Raw genomic sequence first — 15,911 nt, 5'->3', positions numbered from 1 at the left:
TGATAGGTAAGACAGAAAAGAGTACCTTCAAGAAGGGTTTACTCCCCTCAGGTCAGTATTGACTAAATCTCAGGTCTGCCAGCAGAAATACAGTTACCTCTTGTGCTGGAGAAAAGTGTGAAAACAGTGGTGCTTCCAGAGATGTCCTCAGCTTCAGGGTAGAATCTCTGGGGGCAGATTGTGCACTTTGATGTTGAGCATGACTTTCTTTACTTGAATAAACTACCTACACTGAAAAACAATTCCTGCTGTTTCAGAAATGCCTTCCCATTTTTGGTGAGTCTGGCTGTGATATCCTTTTATCTCGTGAGATGGTGACTGGCCATTTTGAGACAATATTTAATATTTTTGTTTCTCGGCATGTTTGAGATTAAAGCCGAACTGAAAATAAAAACAATAAGAATGTGTAGAAACAAATCTTCTCTCCACCCTCTCATTTGGTAAAAAATGAAGTGATTTTGTTTCCCTCTTGTCTTAGAAATTATGTATGTTGTTGTTGGAAAAATTTACTGGCGAAAAAACAGAATCTGATGCAGAGAAAATGGCTTTCATGTAATGGCATTTTCATTTTTGAAAGATCCTGTAGTAAAGAGTTAGAAATAAAAGAAATGTAGTAATAGTTGGCTCTAATAATGACATGATTCTGTTTTGTGAGACTGGAAAAAATAGACTAAGTTTGTAGTTTTTTTGTAGTCAAGACAAAGAGAGGGTGATATATTTTGAATTATGGAAATCTATTCTTGTACTAAAGTAACTGCTGTATGAAAAGAAATGTATCCCCAAGTCTCTGAATTCTCAGTTTCTCGTATTCCAGGTCTCTATAAGGATTCGAGTGAGCTCAGTATATTTACCCACAATGTAGTTATTTGCATTTTAATATTTCATTCCTTTTGTACGAGTAATAAGTTTGCACAGGTTTTTTTAACCTGTTATATAAGCAAGCTGAGGTATTTTAAGAAGAGAATATGCTTTTAAAACCATTTTTTGACATTATTTTTCATTGTGTAAATATTTCAGTTTTATATGGTAACACAGCCGATGTTAAAGATGCTTTAGGAAATTCTGAATTCTACTTGTCCCTTCTCTTTTTTCACATGATTTGCTGCAGGATTTGAACAAGCGCTTGTCGCTGCCCGCTGACATCAGGATACCCGATGGCTACCTGGAGAAGCTGCAGATCAACAGCCCGCCCTTTGACCAGCCCATGAGTCGGCGTTCTCGTCGAGCCTCCCTAGTAAGTGTGATGCACCTGCCTTTCTAACCAGCCTCTCAGGTCTTCAGAATCCATTGAACACACAGGCCAGTATTCCATAGGCATATTTCAGCTTCATTTCCATTTGGACTTTTTATTCCTGAACATCAGCGTGTACTTGTCAAAATCCAATGAAGAACTTCACACTTTGTATCATTTTTCTTCTGCTAACTTGGTGCTCTCATATTTCTCAGTGAATAGGTCAGTCTTGACCTGTTGAAGTCAGTGGCTAAACTAAACTCCCAAAGTACATACTTAAATCCTTCTGCTTTTTAGAGCAGGGATGATCTGTTTGAGCAAATAGGCCACACAGTCTTAGGTCAAGGCTGGGTCCCCTCGTGATTTAGTAGGGAGGCCCTAAAGCAGCATAATATGAAGGCAGGTCCTCCTCACTGCTCTTTTTGTATTTAATAACAATTTTTTTCTCAGAATTGCTGTGGAGACAATAGTGGGTGTTTTATGCAGGTTTTTTTTTTTGTTGTTGTTTTCTTTTTTAAAGCACATGTTATTTCCTAAAAGACAGAAGGAATAAATTAACATTTACCTTTTTGGATTATTGGTTACTTTTAAAAATAAGTCTTTTCCTTAGAGATGACATAGGAATGAGTGTTCCTATTCTATAATTTGAGTATAAGTGCTAGAAAATTGGGATATTTGTACATATAAATCATGCACATCCCTGGAATAATAAAAAACATTATTGTCTTATTTTTAAAAAAAAATTGGTGGTCACAGTTTCAGCTATCAGTGTTATTTAGTGTTGAGGTCTTAAGGAATTGCTAGACTGTTACTGACATCCTGAGTGAATTCATTGGTGAGGAATTTGTCACAGAAAAATTCTGAATAGGTTTATGAGGTGCACATTGTTGTTTTCTTGATTTAATTACTTATTTACTGAAAAATAAATAGGAAAGTACAAATAGTGAAATAGGTTTATTGACTGTAAAATATCTTTATTTTATTCATTATGAATAAGGTCTATAGCAAAGCATTGTTTCAGTATTTTTAGCCTGAAAGAAAAAAATTATTGTGCTGGGCTAATAAAGCTCTGATCTGCATGCCACATTTTGCAAAAACAATATTAGAAAAAACGAAGAAAATATTTAAGTGAATTTCTGGAAGTAATGATAATGTGTCAGGCTTAAATACTTGTGCCAGAATTTTGTAGCTCATTCACCACTTATTTGTTGCTGTAGCATGAAACTGAGGAGCAGATTTCTCCAAACCTCTCTTCAAATGCTGGAAAAAGACCTTTTCAGTAGAACCTTGCCAGTAGAGTTAAGTATTTGGGATCTGGGGGAATTTTTCCTGTAAATCTGAATTCCCTTGCTCAATAATGGTGACCCCTGAGAGCAATTGAGGTTCTCTCCTCTTTACCTCTGAGAGGACAGACAGAAAAACAGTGCCCTCTAATGAATGTGGTGTGTGCTTGGAATCAGCTTCCCATCACAAGCTTGTTTTGTTTCACCTTTTAAAATACTTTCCTTTTTAAAAGGCTTTAAAGTCCAAACTGAAACCTGCCAGCACTGCTTGGTATGCAGGCATGTATTTGCTATGATTTTAAACTAAGCTTTCAAAAAAAGAAGGCCAAGGACTTGCTGTTTTAAATTGTTATTGCCTGCTAGCAGACTTTTACTTACAATAGATAAGTATTGTGCTCTGCTTCAAAGGCATGTCTCTTTTCAAGTCTTAATAGGGATCAAAGAGAAAAGGCTATCAAAAGTACCAGGTGAGGACTTGTTATACTTTAGTTTTGGTATTTTTCTTTGAAATACATGCAAAAAATTAGTTTTTACAGTAATTGCGTTTTGTGTATACATGTACAGTGTTGTATGCACAGTCACTAGAAGTAAAAAACCATAAGTGTTGTGCATCAGTGTTTCTGTGCAAGGCAAGATAGTTGCATATTGCAGAAAAAGATGAAACATTTCAAAAACTATTTTGAATTTAAAATGAAATTTAATTTAGTTTGAGGAATTCAAAACTTATTTTTTCTTAGGAGAGACAAGGAACCAAGATATGATCAAAAATTTAAACACATTGTAAAGCAGATCTTGAGGAATACCTGTCTTCTGTATGTAGGAAATATTGTATGATTTTTTTGTATTAAACAGATACTAAGTTTATGAGTCTTAATGAAAAATACTGAGGTTTCTTAAAAATCTGGCTTTTAAATTCCAGACTCTCTGGTGGTAGCAAGACCAATGGCTATGAGTTCTTCTTTAGTTTCTCCAATAAACTAAGCAGCCTGTCTTTTTAATTCTAATACCATCTAATACTCACTTCAAGATGTGTTTGTTTAACTAGGTCAAAATGCACTTTGGAAACTTAATATTTATTTTGCTAACATTGCACCTATATAAGGGGTATGTTTAAAATCTCACTGGACCTACAAGGGTAGCAAATATCAACTTTTCTTGTATTTTGAGGTAAAGGGTTTGTCTTTGACAAGCTCCTAAATGTGTGTGATGCTAAAGTCTCCTTATACAGTTCTAAAACGTTTCAGTTCTAACACTAGATTAATAAAGCAGAACTGCTCTTAATGTTAATGTAATTATACACCCATTTTTTCCCCCTAGATATATGAAATGTGTTTGCAGTCAAGATCTTACCCTTAGTTCAGATGTATTTTCATGCAAGTGTTCTGAAAACTAAGTACTAATCAAACTCTTCTTCCCTTCATATTATATTGCTGTCAAATCTTAATACAGTCAACAGTATTTATGTACCTTGTGTTACCATGAAACAGTAGAAAATGTAAAAATCCATCCGATTTTTAGGAGCAAATCAGCGTGTGACATGTGGATCTAGGTGCTGAAGACAGCTTAGGGTCAAAGGATTGTTCCTTGGAAAGAAATAGCCAGTGAAGAGCTATGTTTGGAAATGAAAGGAGGGGGTGGTGCTGGGGAGAAAACCTGGCTCTTTTGTTGCAGTGTGTTCAGTTGTCAGTAAAGCATGACCCCGTGAAGCCTGTAGGTTTGGGGGTTTCACAGGGTACAGGCTGTATGCGTTCTGTGAATTGCTTCAAGAATTCGCGTTTGCGTGTTTACTTTTAGCATTCAGGAGCAATAGTTACAGCACTGCAGGAGCAATAGGAAGCTGTGGTGTAATTCACAGTAGTCTTAGAAGAAAATAATTGTGAGATAACCGTGTTATATGAGAGTAGCAGTGGATTTGGACAGGAAAAGAGTAATGATCTTACAGTTCAGAAGTAAATGTGTAACATAAGCAGGCACACCCTTCTGGCTTGCATTGAAGAGCTAAGTTGGTGACACAAAAAGAGAAGATGAATAAATAGATCCAAGTAAAATACACAAAGATTTGGAGTTAAGAGGTAGGAATTATGAACTGCTGAGACAAAGCTGAAACTTGCTGAGGAATGATGCTTAGGGATTTTCTTGCTAAAGTTTCAGTCCAAAAGGCATTGAGAATTCAGAATGGAAGAGGAAGCTTGGAGCTCAGATCTTGAACATAGCAGACAAATAAGATTACTTTGAAAAAAGCAACAGCATATGGTTATGCTGAGCTAGAGAAAGGATGGACTAGTTTGAGATTACTTCCATGCTTTAAGCTGTAGCAACCTCAGTAGTAGTAATCAGATCAGAAGAGGGGAGAAAACCTAAGTAGGAGGTAGTTTAAAGTGAGATTTTGGTCCAAGTGTAACTCAGCTCACAGGCCCTCCAGGATACACAGTAGACTGGCCAACAGGCTGAGCACAAGGCTTGGATGCTGGGATGCATTTATATCAAAATAGGCTAATTTGTTTTTAAAATACCGGAACTGTGCCATGTTAGTCAAGTATCGTCAGGTAATTTTCTGAAATGAAGTTTAGCTTGTTCACTAAATGATGTACAAATGAAGTGTTTGGTTTTAGTGATCAACTTGCCATTTCTTTTCATTGCAGTCAGAAATTGGATTTGGAAAAATGGAAACCTATATCAAGTTAGAAAAGCTTGGAGAGGTACGTATAGCTTTCTTTTGGAATGATGACAATGTCCTATGTAAAATTTTGTGTAAGTTTAACAGAAATTTTCCATATCCCTGAAAATACCTGTTGAATTTACTTTTTCAGTAAACCAAATATACTCAACATGTGTAACAATGTCACAACTACACGCAAATGTTTATGCATAAATAATAAGCAAAACAAAACAAAAAAAAAAACAAACAAAAAAAAAAACCAGGAAAACTGTCAGAGCTGGGGAAGAGCTAGACTACATTAACAAATATGCTGTGACCTTTTGGCTTTTTTTTCAGATAGACAAAATCCTTCTGTTGATGGTAACACTATGTTTTTGATGATAACCCTAAGTCTGGTGTCCTCTTGCCATGACTTAGGTGTTGGAATGTTCATGATGGATTAGAGACCAGTGCTTGGAAGGTGCAGCAATAGCTGTGTGCACGTTCTGGTAAAGAAGCCTTCACACCTGAGCTGGGCAGCCAGCCAGGTGCTGCCAAGGGAAGTACATAACACTTGGGGGGGCAGCAGCTTTCCCCCTCCAGTCAGCCTCTAATTTCCAGAGAAACAGTTCAGTTCAGGAGGGGCCAGGTGTCATTCCTGTCCAGTTTGATTGAGGTTGACCAACGGAATCAAAAATGGACAAGGAGCACTGGAATGGGATGCAGTGAACATTGCAGAAAGAAGCAGGGCTGGTCAGCATCTCTGCTGGGAATATTGCAGTCAGTCCTCCATTTAAAACATTTTAATTCCCTGTAATCAAATCTGAGCCTGCCTGATGCAACTTGAAGCCTATTCTTGTTGTCCTGTCACTTGTTACCTGGGAGAAGAGGCTGACACCCACTTGGTTGTAACCTCCTTTCAGGCATTGGTAGAGAGCAGTAAGATCCCCCAAACTTCCTTTTGTTTAGACTGAATGCCCCCAGCTGCCTGAGCTTCTCCTCACAGGACTCGTGCTCCAGACTCTTCTCCAGCTCCATTACCTTTCTCTGGACACTCCAGCTCCTCAGTATGTTTCTTGCAGTGAAGGGCCCAGATTCATTCGAGGTGTCACTTCCCAAGCACTGAGCACAATCACTTCCCTGACCCTGCTGGCCACACTGTTGTTGACACAGGCCAGGGTGCCTTTTTGGCCACCAGGGCAGACACTGGCTCATGTTCAGCTGCTGTCAGCCAGCACCCCCAGATCCTTTTCTTCGGATCATCTTCCCGGTCACTTCCCCAAGCCCACAGCGCTGCCTGGGGTTGTTGTGACCCAGGTGCAAAACCTAGTACTCAGTCTTGTTAAACCTCATAAAGTCGTCATCAGCCCATGGATCCAACCTGTCCAGGTCCTCTGCAGAGTCTTACAGTACTGTACTGATCTAGGGCAGTTTCTGTACCTTTGTTGCTTTTTCATGGCATTTGCAGGGATTAGTTTTGCCTACTGTATTGTCAGAATTTTTTGTCTTAATTTAATATGCTTCTAGAATTTTGTATCTCTTGCCGTCTAAAAATATACGATGAAGACAAGAAGCTATCCAAAGGAGTTACGTATTTCCTTTAGGTTGTGGAAGAGTATGCCTGCAGCCTTTGGAAACATAACTGCAGCATAGTGTAGAGATACCCGAGCTAGGTATCTGTAGTCATGATAGAGACTTTGAGGAGTGTAAATGATCCCAGCAGTGAACTTAATGCTACCTGATCTGACTTCTTTGGTAGCTCTGTGGTATTTAGGTTTCCATGCAATTTTCAGAGCTGTTAGGCATATACATCCCTTGTGGCTTCTGTGAGTTCTGTCCTGTGCTTAAAAGAATACTTCTGTACTTTTACATGTGTCAAAAAAATATAATGTAAAAAAATATATTGTAAAAACTGTTAATATCCAAAATGAAATCTATTAGATCCTCTGACAGAAGTTAATATTTCCTTATTTAACTAATGTTTTGATAAAGGAATAACTTGTAAAAATTCCCTTATTTTTCCATTTTATAGGGTACTTATGCCACAGTTTATAAGGGGAGAAGTAAATTGACAGAGAATCTGGTAGCTCTGAAAGAAATCCGCCTGGAACACGAGGAGGGAGCACCATGCACAGCCATAAGAGAAGGTGGTGACTTTTTTTAATTCTTAGAATTTCAGATACTTCTGGATTTCTTTTTGACCAAAGCACCATCAGTACTTGGAAATACATAGGCTACATGGGACATCAGTAAAATTGCTGTTAACATTGATGAGGAAAATTATAGTCCAGACATATTAAGAGTTTTGTTTCAGATTTATTTGCTTTATTGTGATCTCACATTTAATTCTGATTGTGATCTCAAATGCAGTATTATAAGTGGATGATTAAATACTGAATTAGACTGCTGTTAGTGAGTAACTTTCAGGAACTCAGAATATATTTTACAGAATTACTTCTACCTGAAATGTATAGTTTAAGAAATACAAGCTTGTTACTCCAGTGTGTGTTTGTTGTTTTGATTAAATACCTTTTTTTATTACCTTGATCTATATGAAATTTATGTTCTTAAAAGTAGCTTTTTAATTAAAAAAACTCAGATAGCTTATATGGATGATCTTAACTAGAAATTGCATTTATTTCTCATGTGTTTTGCACTTATTTTATTCTTCCTGTTCTCTCTTGCAGTGTCATTATTAAAAGATCTGAAACATGCAAATATTGTTACGTTACATGATATTGTGCACACAGACAAGTCTTTGACTCTTGTTTTTGAATACCTGGTGAGTGCTTAAACAATTAGAGAGCTATATATTTGATTTATTGTTTCTAAGAAACAGAAACACAACTAAATTCTTTACTCTTTTTTAAAATACTAGGATTATTTGAGTTTTCTCCTGCATTTACAGTCATTCAGCTAGAAATGAGAACAGTGTATGTGATCATTCCAGAGTTTTATTGATAGCAGATACTGGTGGTCTGCCTGATCAAACTGTCTGCTTGTCCAGAATCATTACCTGTATAACATGGTCATCACAGTATGGTTCCAGTGATGTTTTTTCTGTTCCTATGATATTCTTCTGTTGTGACATAGCTGACTTTGAATGTAATTGGAGAATATACCAATTCTATAACATACTGTGCCTCACAAAGATGGAGGAGAAGGCAATGGCACTTAATGTTGCCTGAGACAATGCACCTTGCTGGGAAAAGGGGATTTCTGTCCTCAGGAAAACCATGGGTATTTGTGTCCAGGCTTTAGGGGTTTTTGTCATTTAGTATCTTTTGCAGAAATCTCTTTTATTTATGAATCATTTCAGTTCAAACAATAAGTAATATTCGTGTGATTTGTTGCACACAATTTTATTGAACCACGAATGATGGTGTTTTGATAGGACAAGGACCTGAAGCAGTACATGGATGACTGTGGCAACATCATGAGTATGCACAATGTAAAGGTGAGTGTTTCTAGTGACAGTGGCCACCTTCCAGCTTTGTCCTAAGAATTTCAGAGAACTTTCTAATCAGGAGCTAGATGGTTTAGTCCCTTTAAAAATTAAAAAAAAAAAAGAAACTTAACTTCCTTTTTGGCCTGACTTAGCTACATTTGACATCAGATGGTGTCTTTAAGTGCTTAAAACATTGAAAAGAAGTGATTATATGAGTTCATGTTTGATTCTCTTTGAAGTTACATACCTTAAATTTAAAAATTCCTAAAAAATAATGCATTCATAACTCTTTTGACTTCTTGTCCTTCCATTATTTTGTACTCATTTACTAAGTCTGTAGTTTGATATATCCTCAGATTTATATATAGACCCTGAGGAAAATTTTGCCTCAATCATGAATATGCTTTTGGGTGCCACTGCCCACCACACAAGTAAGAAATCAAAAATACGTATTTAAGAATGAGTAATTTTCATCTTTCCATTTGTAAGAAAATGGAAATAAAATTTTCCTTAGGGCCTAATTTGCTTTTTCTTCTAGTAATGGTTGTGGCCAGGTCAAGTGACTCAGTCTCCAGTCTGGCCTGCTGAAACTAAGGGTCAGGTGCTATTTCTCTTGGCTTTTATTTGGAAAACTAGCAGAACTCTTAGTGTTCTTTAATACTTAGGGCTTTAGAAACAGACTTCCAGACAGAGTACAGTACTGTCGTGAAATGAGTGAAGTGATTTGGCACACAGGCTAGAGATTGATTTCTGTTTGGTGAGCTTTCCCTTTCATTCTGTTGCCACATTACAGTAAGTATCTCCAGGGAGGCATCTGCCCATAACCTGCTCTGTTGCTTCTTCTGAGAGCCTGCAAAGGGAAATTCTTTCATTTGTTTCTACTTCAGCGACAACCAAAAATCATAATTACGCTCGTGTTTTTAATTTTCTGCAAGTTAATAAGCAGTGCTTTAAGCTTAAAAAAATAAGGGAAAGCTGTAAGTGGGAACCTGACTCTTCCTACAGTTAGCAAACAAACCAGAATCTGCTTGTGGTAACCTGAGCTAAGCAGAGGAATTGTTTTTCCTTCTTTGCCTATGGTTTAAGCTATGCTCAGAGAGCAAATTTATATGGTCAGTACCTTTGGCACTGGGAAACCAGAACAGCTGTGGTAGCTGTAGGTGCTTACCTTATAATAACTGTGGGGGTTTGAGTCATCATTAACATTTGAGAGACCTCCCTGACATCACTTTCTCACATTCCTTGGCTAATTTTAGGTTTTTTGTGTTTTGACAAAATGAAGGTGTATGTGATCTCTGCAGGTATTAGTGTTTTTAACCAAAATTTTGAGCTCATACATGGGATCCTGTGCACTTCCAAAAGGATCCCTGCCAACTGTGGTGAAGCTTCACAATTTCTCTAATTTGCTTTGCATTCTTGACTAATCCTTGCAGTCCCAGTGTACATTAGGGAGGGCCATTCACTTCTATTGAAGTCGTGCTAATAAAGCTTGGAACCGACTACCCCTGCAACAGTATGGGCCTGAGTTGATGGAATAAGACTTGTTGCTTCTCATTCTGCTCTTCAGAAAGGAAAGCAAAGAGAAAGAAATTAATCCAAATTCCTATTTTTCTAGCACAGATGAATCCCATGTCAGCACACTGAGAACAGATGGATGTAACTACACCTGCTGTGTATTTGTCCAGTTTAAGAAAGAGAATTTCGTAGTGTCACTTGGTGCAAAAGTAATCCAATGTATTAGAATATGGTCATATAAAAACATTCTACTGTTTTTCCTCAAAGGTCCTGTTACATGATGAATTTGTCACATTGCTTTCTGTAATGCTTTGTATTTTTTTATTGTACATTTGATTACCTATACTGACTTGAGTGCTTGAGTGCTCCTGTGTGGCAAATGCCAGCAATAGCTACCCAAAAGTCCCATGTTTAAGATAGACCTTTGTACAGAAACTGCAAAGTATTAGTCCTTAATGCAGTGATAAATTAAACTTGCTTGGCTGCCCACTGCTAAACCTTTCTTTGCCCCATACTACTTTCATACCTATATATGTGCACCGTTGATTTGCATGACTGAAGTTGTTTGCTTGGCTTGCTGTTCCAGAGGATTAAAATAAACCTGTGTGGGTCAAGGTGAGGGGATGAATGTAAATACCAGAGGCAGTTGGGCTGCTTTACTTATCCTCATTTACCCATTTCTCCATCTTCCCTAAGCTTGTGAATCTACATGTATTTTTCCTTTTTTTTTTTTTAAGACTACATTCTTTATGTAGTTCAGCACAGTGGATGGAAACGCTGCTGAGCTGCATTTCCAGAAGGGGCTCTGTGGCCAAAGGCAACTTGAGTATATAGTCAGAGACAGTTATCTTTAAAGACATTAGTGTGGGGAAGAGCAGTGGTAAATGCTCTTTAAAAAGAAACAGCCCTGTGTTTCCCTTCAGTTAAACACAACAAATTACTCTGAATGTCTTTGTTGTAAAGTATGCTGTTAAGGCAGTGCATTAGCGTAAAATGATTTTAAATCTTTGAACAATAATTATGATGTCCAGAATTTGCTCATAAGAAAAGTAACTCACTTTATAGAGAAGTAATTTTGTCCTTCTTATAGTACCTAACTCTCCAGTACTCAACTAGTCATACAATCTGTAGATTACAATTTTTTGTCTAATTTATGTTCTCTTTTGTAGCTATTTTTATATCAGATTCTTCGTGGTTTGGCCTATTGTCATAGGAGAAAGGTGTTGCATCGAGATTTGAAGCCACAAAATCTACTAATTAATGAGAAAGGAGAACTGAAGCTTGCAGACTTTGGTATGGCCTGAAATTACTCTGTAATAACTATTTTTTTCTCTCAGCAAAAGAAAATGATTTTTCCTTAAAAGGAGAAATGAGTACATTGGGTCTGTAGTGAATTTGGGTGTTCTCAAATGGAAAATGAAAGTCAGCCTTTTACAGGGTGTCAGTAATCAGGGTAATGCCTCTATAGGTAACACTGTCACTCCACTTGCAGTTTGAAGCTAGTCTTACAGCTTCCTGTGAAATTGATACTTAGTCAGGTCCTTAAGGTGGAGCTCACCTTGCTTCTCCTACCACTCCACAGTCACTTTAAAGCAGGGTAACCATGACAGGAGAGAGGAAGCGTTTGTTCACATGCTGAATTGTCAGGTGTTGCACTATCACTGATACACCAAATGCCTTGGGATTTACACTAGAAGAGTGGGGCATCCACGTTTCCCTGTTGCCTTCTGTATCTGGAAGATCCTTTGAAAGTTGTGCTCTGTGCCTCTGATTTTACCCCTTCTGTGTGAATGAAAGTTGCTCAGAAGATTGCATCTAACATGATAGACCTGAATTTTTTTGAAGATATTGCTGACAAATTGACAGTGTTAGGATGGAAAATCCCTACTGGTCCAAAACTGATTTGGTCTGTTTCCACCATTTAGTTAATTGTTTGTTGCCTTCTGCCTTTTGCAAAGTAATTTTCCAGAAACAGTACAGAAGGTTTTCACAACAGGGAGGTGTCATATCAATCTAATGTTATTTAATGAAATTTACAGGATTAATCCAGGTTTTGATGTGTTTACCTTTCTTCTGTGCTTAAAAATGCTGACAGTGAGATTGCCATAAATACTAAAAGGCAATAGAAATCTTTTTATTAGGGCCTTAAATAACATTAGGAGATGGCAAGTATAATAAGGTCCTAAAAATAGTTTGTCAGTTTCATACAAAAAGGATTTCAGCAAGCTGTACATGACTCTTCATTTCCCTTTTTATCAAGGGTTGGCAAGAGCGAAGTCTGTTCCTACAAAGACTTATTCCAATGAAGTTGTCACATTATGGTACAGACCACCTGATGTTCTCCTTGGATCTTCAGAGTATTCAACTCAAATTGACATGTGGTTTGTATAGCTTTCTCTAATTCAAATTTTTGTTCTGAGTCAAGTTGAAAAAATGTCGACTTGGCTGTTAAATAGTAACATTCAAATACACAGCATTTGAATTTTTGTATTTAGGGAAAAAGAAAGTTGTCTTCTCCTAATGACAGGGAAACATGGTATTTTACCATGAACTTTAATAAAATTGATTAACTCAACATCTGAAGGAAGAGGATGTAATATAGCTATGACACAGCTTAGTTTAGTCTTTGACAGCTCTTCTGTTACTACAAATCTTTCTAAATATTTTAATAGTAGTCTGTGGCTAACAACCAATAATTTGATTTAATTGAAGAGAAATCCCAGAAGCCTTTACAAGCTAAAATTAAAATATTATTTCTGCTTTATCTTTTTCTCTGTCTTTATAAAGGGGCGTCGGATGCATATTTTTTGAAATGGCATCAGGAAGGCCTCTTTTTCCTGGTTCAACTGTTGAAGATGAACTGCACTTAATTTTCAGACTTCTTGGTAAATGGATACTTTTAGTAGTATTAATGTTAATGCACCACATTTGTATGAGAACTGTGGATCTTCATCTCAGAACAGTAGTATATATTGCATTGTAATCAAGGTGATGAAAAATTATTCAGCTGACTATACAGCTGAGTTTGCACAACATAGGCATATTTACTGGTTTTTTTCCTTTCTCCTTTAAATTACAGGATTAAATGCTTTTTTATGTCAAAAGTTGTTTGTTTACATTTTTAAGTTGAATTTGTTACTGCTTCTAAATGCAGGAACTCCATGTCAGGAAACATGGCCAGGAATTTCTTCCAGTGATGAATTTAGAAACTACAACTTTCCTAAGTATAAACCACAACCTCTTATCAACCATGCACCAAGGTACTTTGTGTTTTATTAATATAAAATATGCATCCCTGTGGCTTTGCATATTCCTAAGTGGGAATGCATTTCTGAGTACAATCTGCCACTGAATGGTGTAAAACTATTCATCAGTTGTGTTAGTGTGGGCAGATGATAATGCAAAGCAGGACCTGGTACTGTGTGATTACTTCCTCTAATATCATTCTAGGTACCACGGCTCCTTCATGACCTGTGGAACGATGAGCTCTAATTAATGATGTCTCCATAGCTGGAGAATTCACACAGCATTTCCTAGAGAACACAAATTCTCTTCTGGCTATATACTGGACCCAGGCCATTTGTTAAAATAGTTTCCTTGAGCAGTTTCTTGTATCATTTTAAAACCATAATGAGGAAGATGAAGGGTCTGTGCAGTTATTGAGGAAGATGAAGGGTCTGTAAGTTATAAATCAACTTAATAACAAAGACATTCACTGTCTATCTTGAAGAAGATCTAACATTGTATCCCTCTAGTAAATGAGTAGTATTAATCTTAAAAGAAATAATTAAAAATATTTAAATAAATGAGCAAGGTCAATCTAGTAAATGACAATCCAAACTAAGTATTTGTGTGTCCGCAGTGTTTTCCAAATAGTCTTGTTCTGAGATATTAGGACTCATATGTGTTCATGTTAACATCAATAAATGTTGTTTAGGTGAAAGCATTTCCATGTTTAGATATAATTTTCAGGTTTGATATAATTTAATTAAGTCAGTTCCTCTGCAGTTTTACTTTTGTAAATACAATTCAATACCTGTTTTAATTTTTTAAAATATTCTTATTTTTAGGCTAGACACGGAAGGAATTGAATTGATAGCGAAGTTCCTTCAAGTAAGATGTGTTTTGTGGCTTTACTTTATAAAAGCACAAGTTTTGAGTTCTAATAGATTACATACAAAATGTATTAGAAACCAAAGTATTTACTTCTGTCTCAAAATGGAATGTGTAGCTGAGTCTGTAGTTGATGACAGATGTGAGAAGAAGTCTGTAGTGTGAGAATTAAAAAACTGATGATTGCTTTCCCCCCCCCCCGAACTGATTTCTTCTCTTACTACTTTTCGTAAAAATAGAATTATTCTATGTTAGCCCTGAAAAAATGAAATCTCTTGTGAAATACGGTAATAAACCAGAACTTTTAAATAGAAATGCTAGATTTCTTTAATGATTATCTGAGCTTAATACTAGAGAAGGAGTTAGTAAGGTGTAATATTACTCCTTGACGTTGCAACTGTATTCAAAAGCTGAAGTGCTGTGTAGGTTTGAATCTGTATTAAAAATGAGCTGGAAGCAAGATGGAAGGCCAACTTCTGCATCTTTGAGTAGATGCAGCACTGTAACTTAGTTGTGTGCAGCTTTTTAAACATCTCCATCCTTGCCTAGAATTGCACACATGCCAAGCAGGAGGTACCTAATCATTGTACCGTCTATGAATAAAGATTAGGTGTAGTTTTGACCTGTATCCATTTGCAGAAGTTATTTTTACTATTTTAGCAATCTTGTTACGTGTTGACAGTATTGATTTTGATAAACCATTAGATAGCCATGTATGAAAAGAAAGTAATGAAAAGAAAAAAGTCCTAGTGAATTATGGGAAATGTTGATCAGACAGAACTCTTTCTCCCTTTAATGAAATCACTTGATGCAAAGAGATTTTTAATGGAAACCATCACACTTGTGTATGCTTTTATATTAATAGTATGAATCAAAGAAGAGAATTTCAGCAGAAGAGGCCATGAAACATGCGTACTTCAGAAGTCTCGGAACAAGAATACACACTCTGCCTGAAAGTAAGAGGAGTAGTAAAGTAGCAGAGTATTGTTAAGATAGTGCATTAAAGCTAAGTTCATTGTGAAAGGAAAAACCCTCTAAAGTATTAAAGAAGTCTGATAACTAGTGGCTGAAGTATTTGTGAATTGGAATTTTTTTTAATCTAAACTATGTAATTAAGAATATAATTTTCATCAACAGAACATAGTTTTACATTTGTGTAATTGATGAAATAATTTCTTTGTTACATTCCAGGTGTTTCAATATTCAGTCTAAAAGAGATTCAATTGCAGAAAGACCCTGGCTTTCGAAATTCCACTTACCCAGAGACCGGTATGGAAAGCTTTATATTTTCTCATGCTTGCTAAAAGAATGCTGTGCCAGAGGCATTTGGAATTGAAAAATGCTTTGTTAAATTGGTTTGTGTGAATATACTGAAAAATAAAATCCAGAATGATTTACTGAGATTCCTGCAGAGACACATAAGCTGAGTGCACAGAAAGATGTGAGTTTTACTAGGGATGGGCAGAGACTGGGAAGGTGAGAGCATTTTGGAGTTTGAAACCAGTACTGTATGGGGGTTAGAGGTGGCAAAGTGAAAAATCAATGCAGTGAATGCAGTTAAAAGAAAGATGCTGATGCTAAGTGAAGCACAGGGGGTGTTGCCTTGAAGAAGGATGAAGATCTGGATAATAACTTAATACTCCATTGTGCAAATGCTTCGGTTTCTTACCATGGTCCGTGTTG

The 15,911-nt window shown here is 36.6% G+C and overlaps 1 protein-coding gene across 6 annotated transcripts in view; it reads left to right on the top strand.

Moving 5' to 3' along the window:
* Positions 1–15,911, top strand: part of CDK17 (cyclin dependent kinase 17) — a 92,803-nt gene that overhangs the window by 71,810 nt on the left and 5,082 nt on the right. For all 6 annotated transcript variants that reach the window (XM_084205324.1, XM_084205319.1, XM_084205323.1 and 3 more), the window contains exons 5-16: positions 1,109–1,234; positions 5,157–5,213; positions 7,185–7,299; positions 7,840–7,934; positions 8,547–8,609; positions 11,285–11,408; positions 12,376–12,496; positions 12,903–13,000; positions 13,270–13,375; positions 14,186–14,228; positions 15,094–15,184; positions 15,420–15,497. In XM_084205324.1, coding sequence (XP_084061450.1) covers positions 1,109–1,234; positions 5,157–5,213; positions 7,185–7,299; positions 7,840–7,934; positions 8,547–8,609; positions 11,285–11,408; positions 12,376–12,496; positions 12,903–13,000; positions 13,270–13,375; positions 14,186–14,228; positions 15,094–15,184; positions 15,420–15,497 — 1,117 coding nt within the window. The remainder of the gene's footprint in view (positions 1–1,108; positions 1,235–5,156; positions 5,214–7,184; positions 7,300–7,839; positions 7,935–8,546; positions 8,610–11,284; positions 11,409–12,375; positions 12,497–12,902; positions 13,001–13,269; positions 13,376–14,185; positions 14,229–15,093; positions 15,185–15,419; positions 15,498–15,911) is intronic.

This window comes from Fringilla coelebs (assembly GCF_963513975.1).
Source record: "Fringilla coelebs genome assembly, chromosome: 5".
NCBI lineage: Eukaryota > Metazoa > Chordata > Aves > Passeriformes > Fringillidae > Fringilla > Fringilla coelebs.
This window is presented reverse-complemented; position numbering and strand designations above follow the sequence as displayed.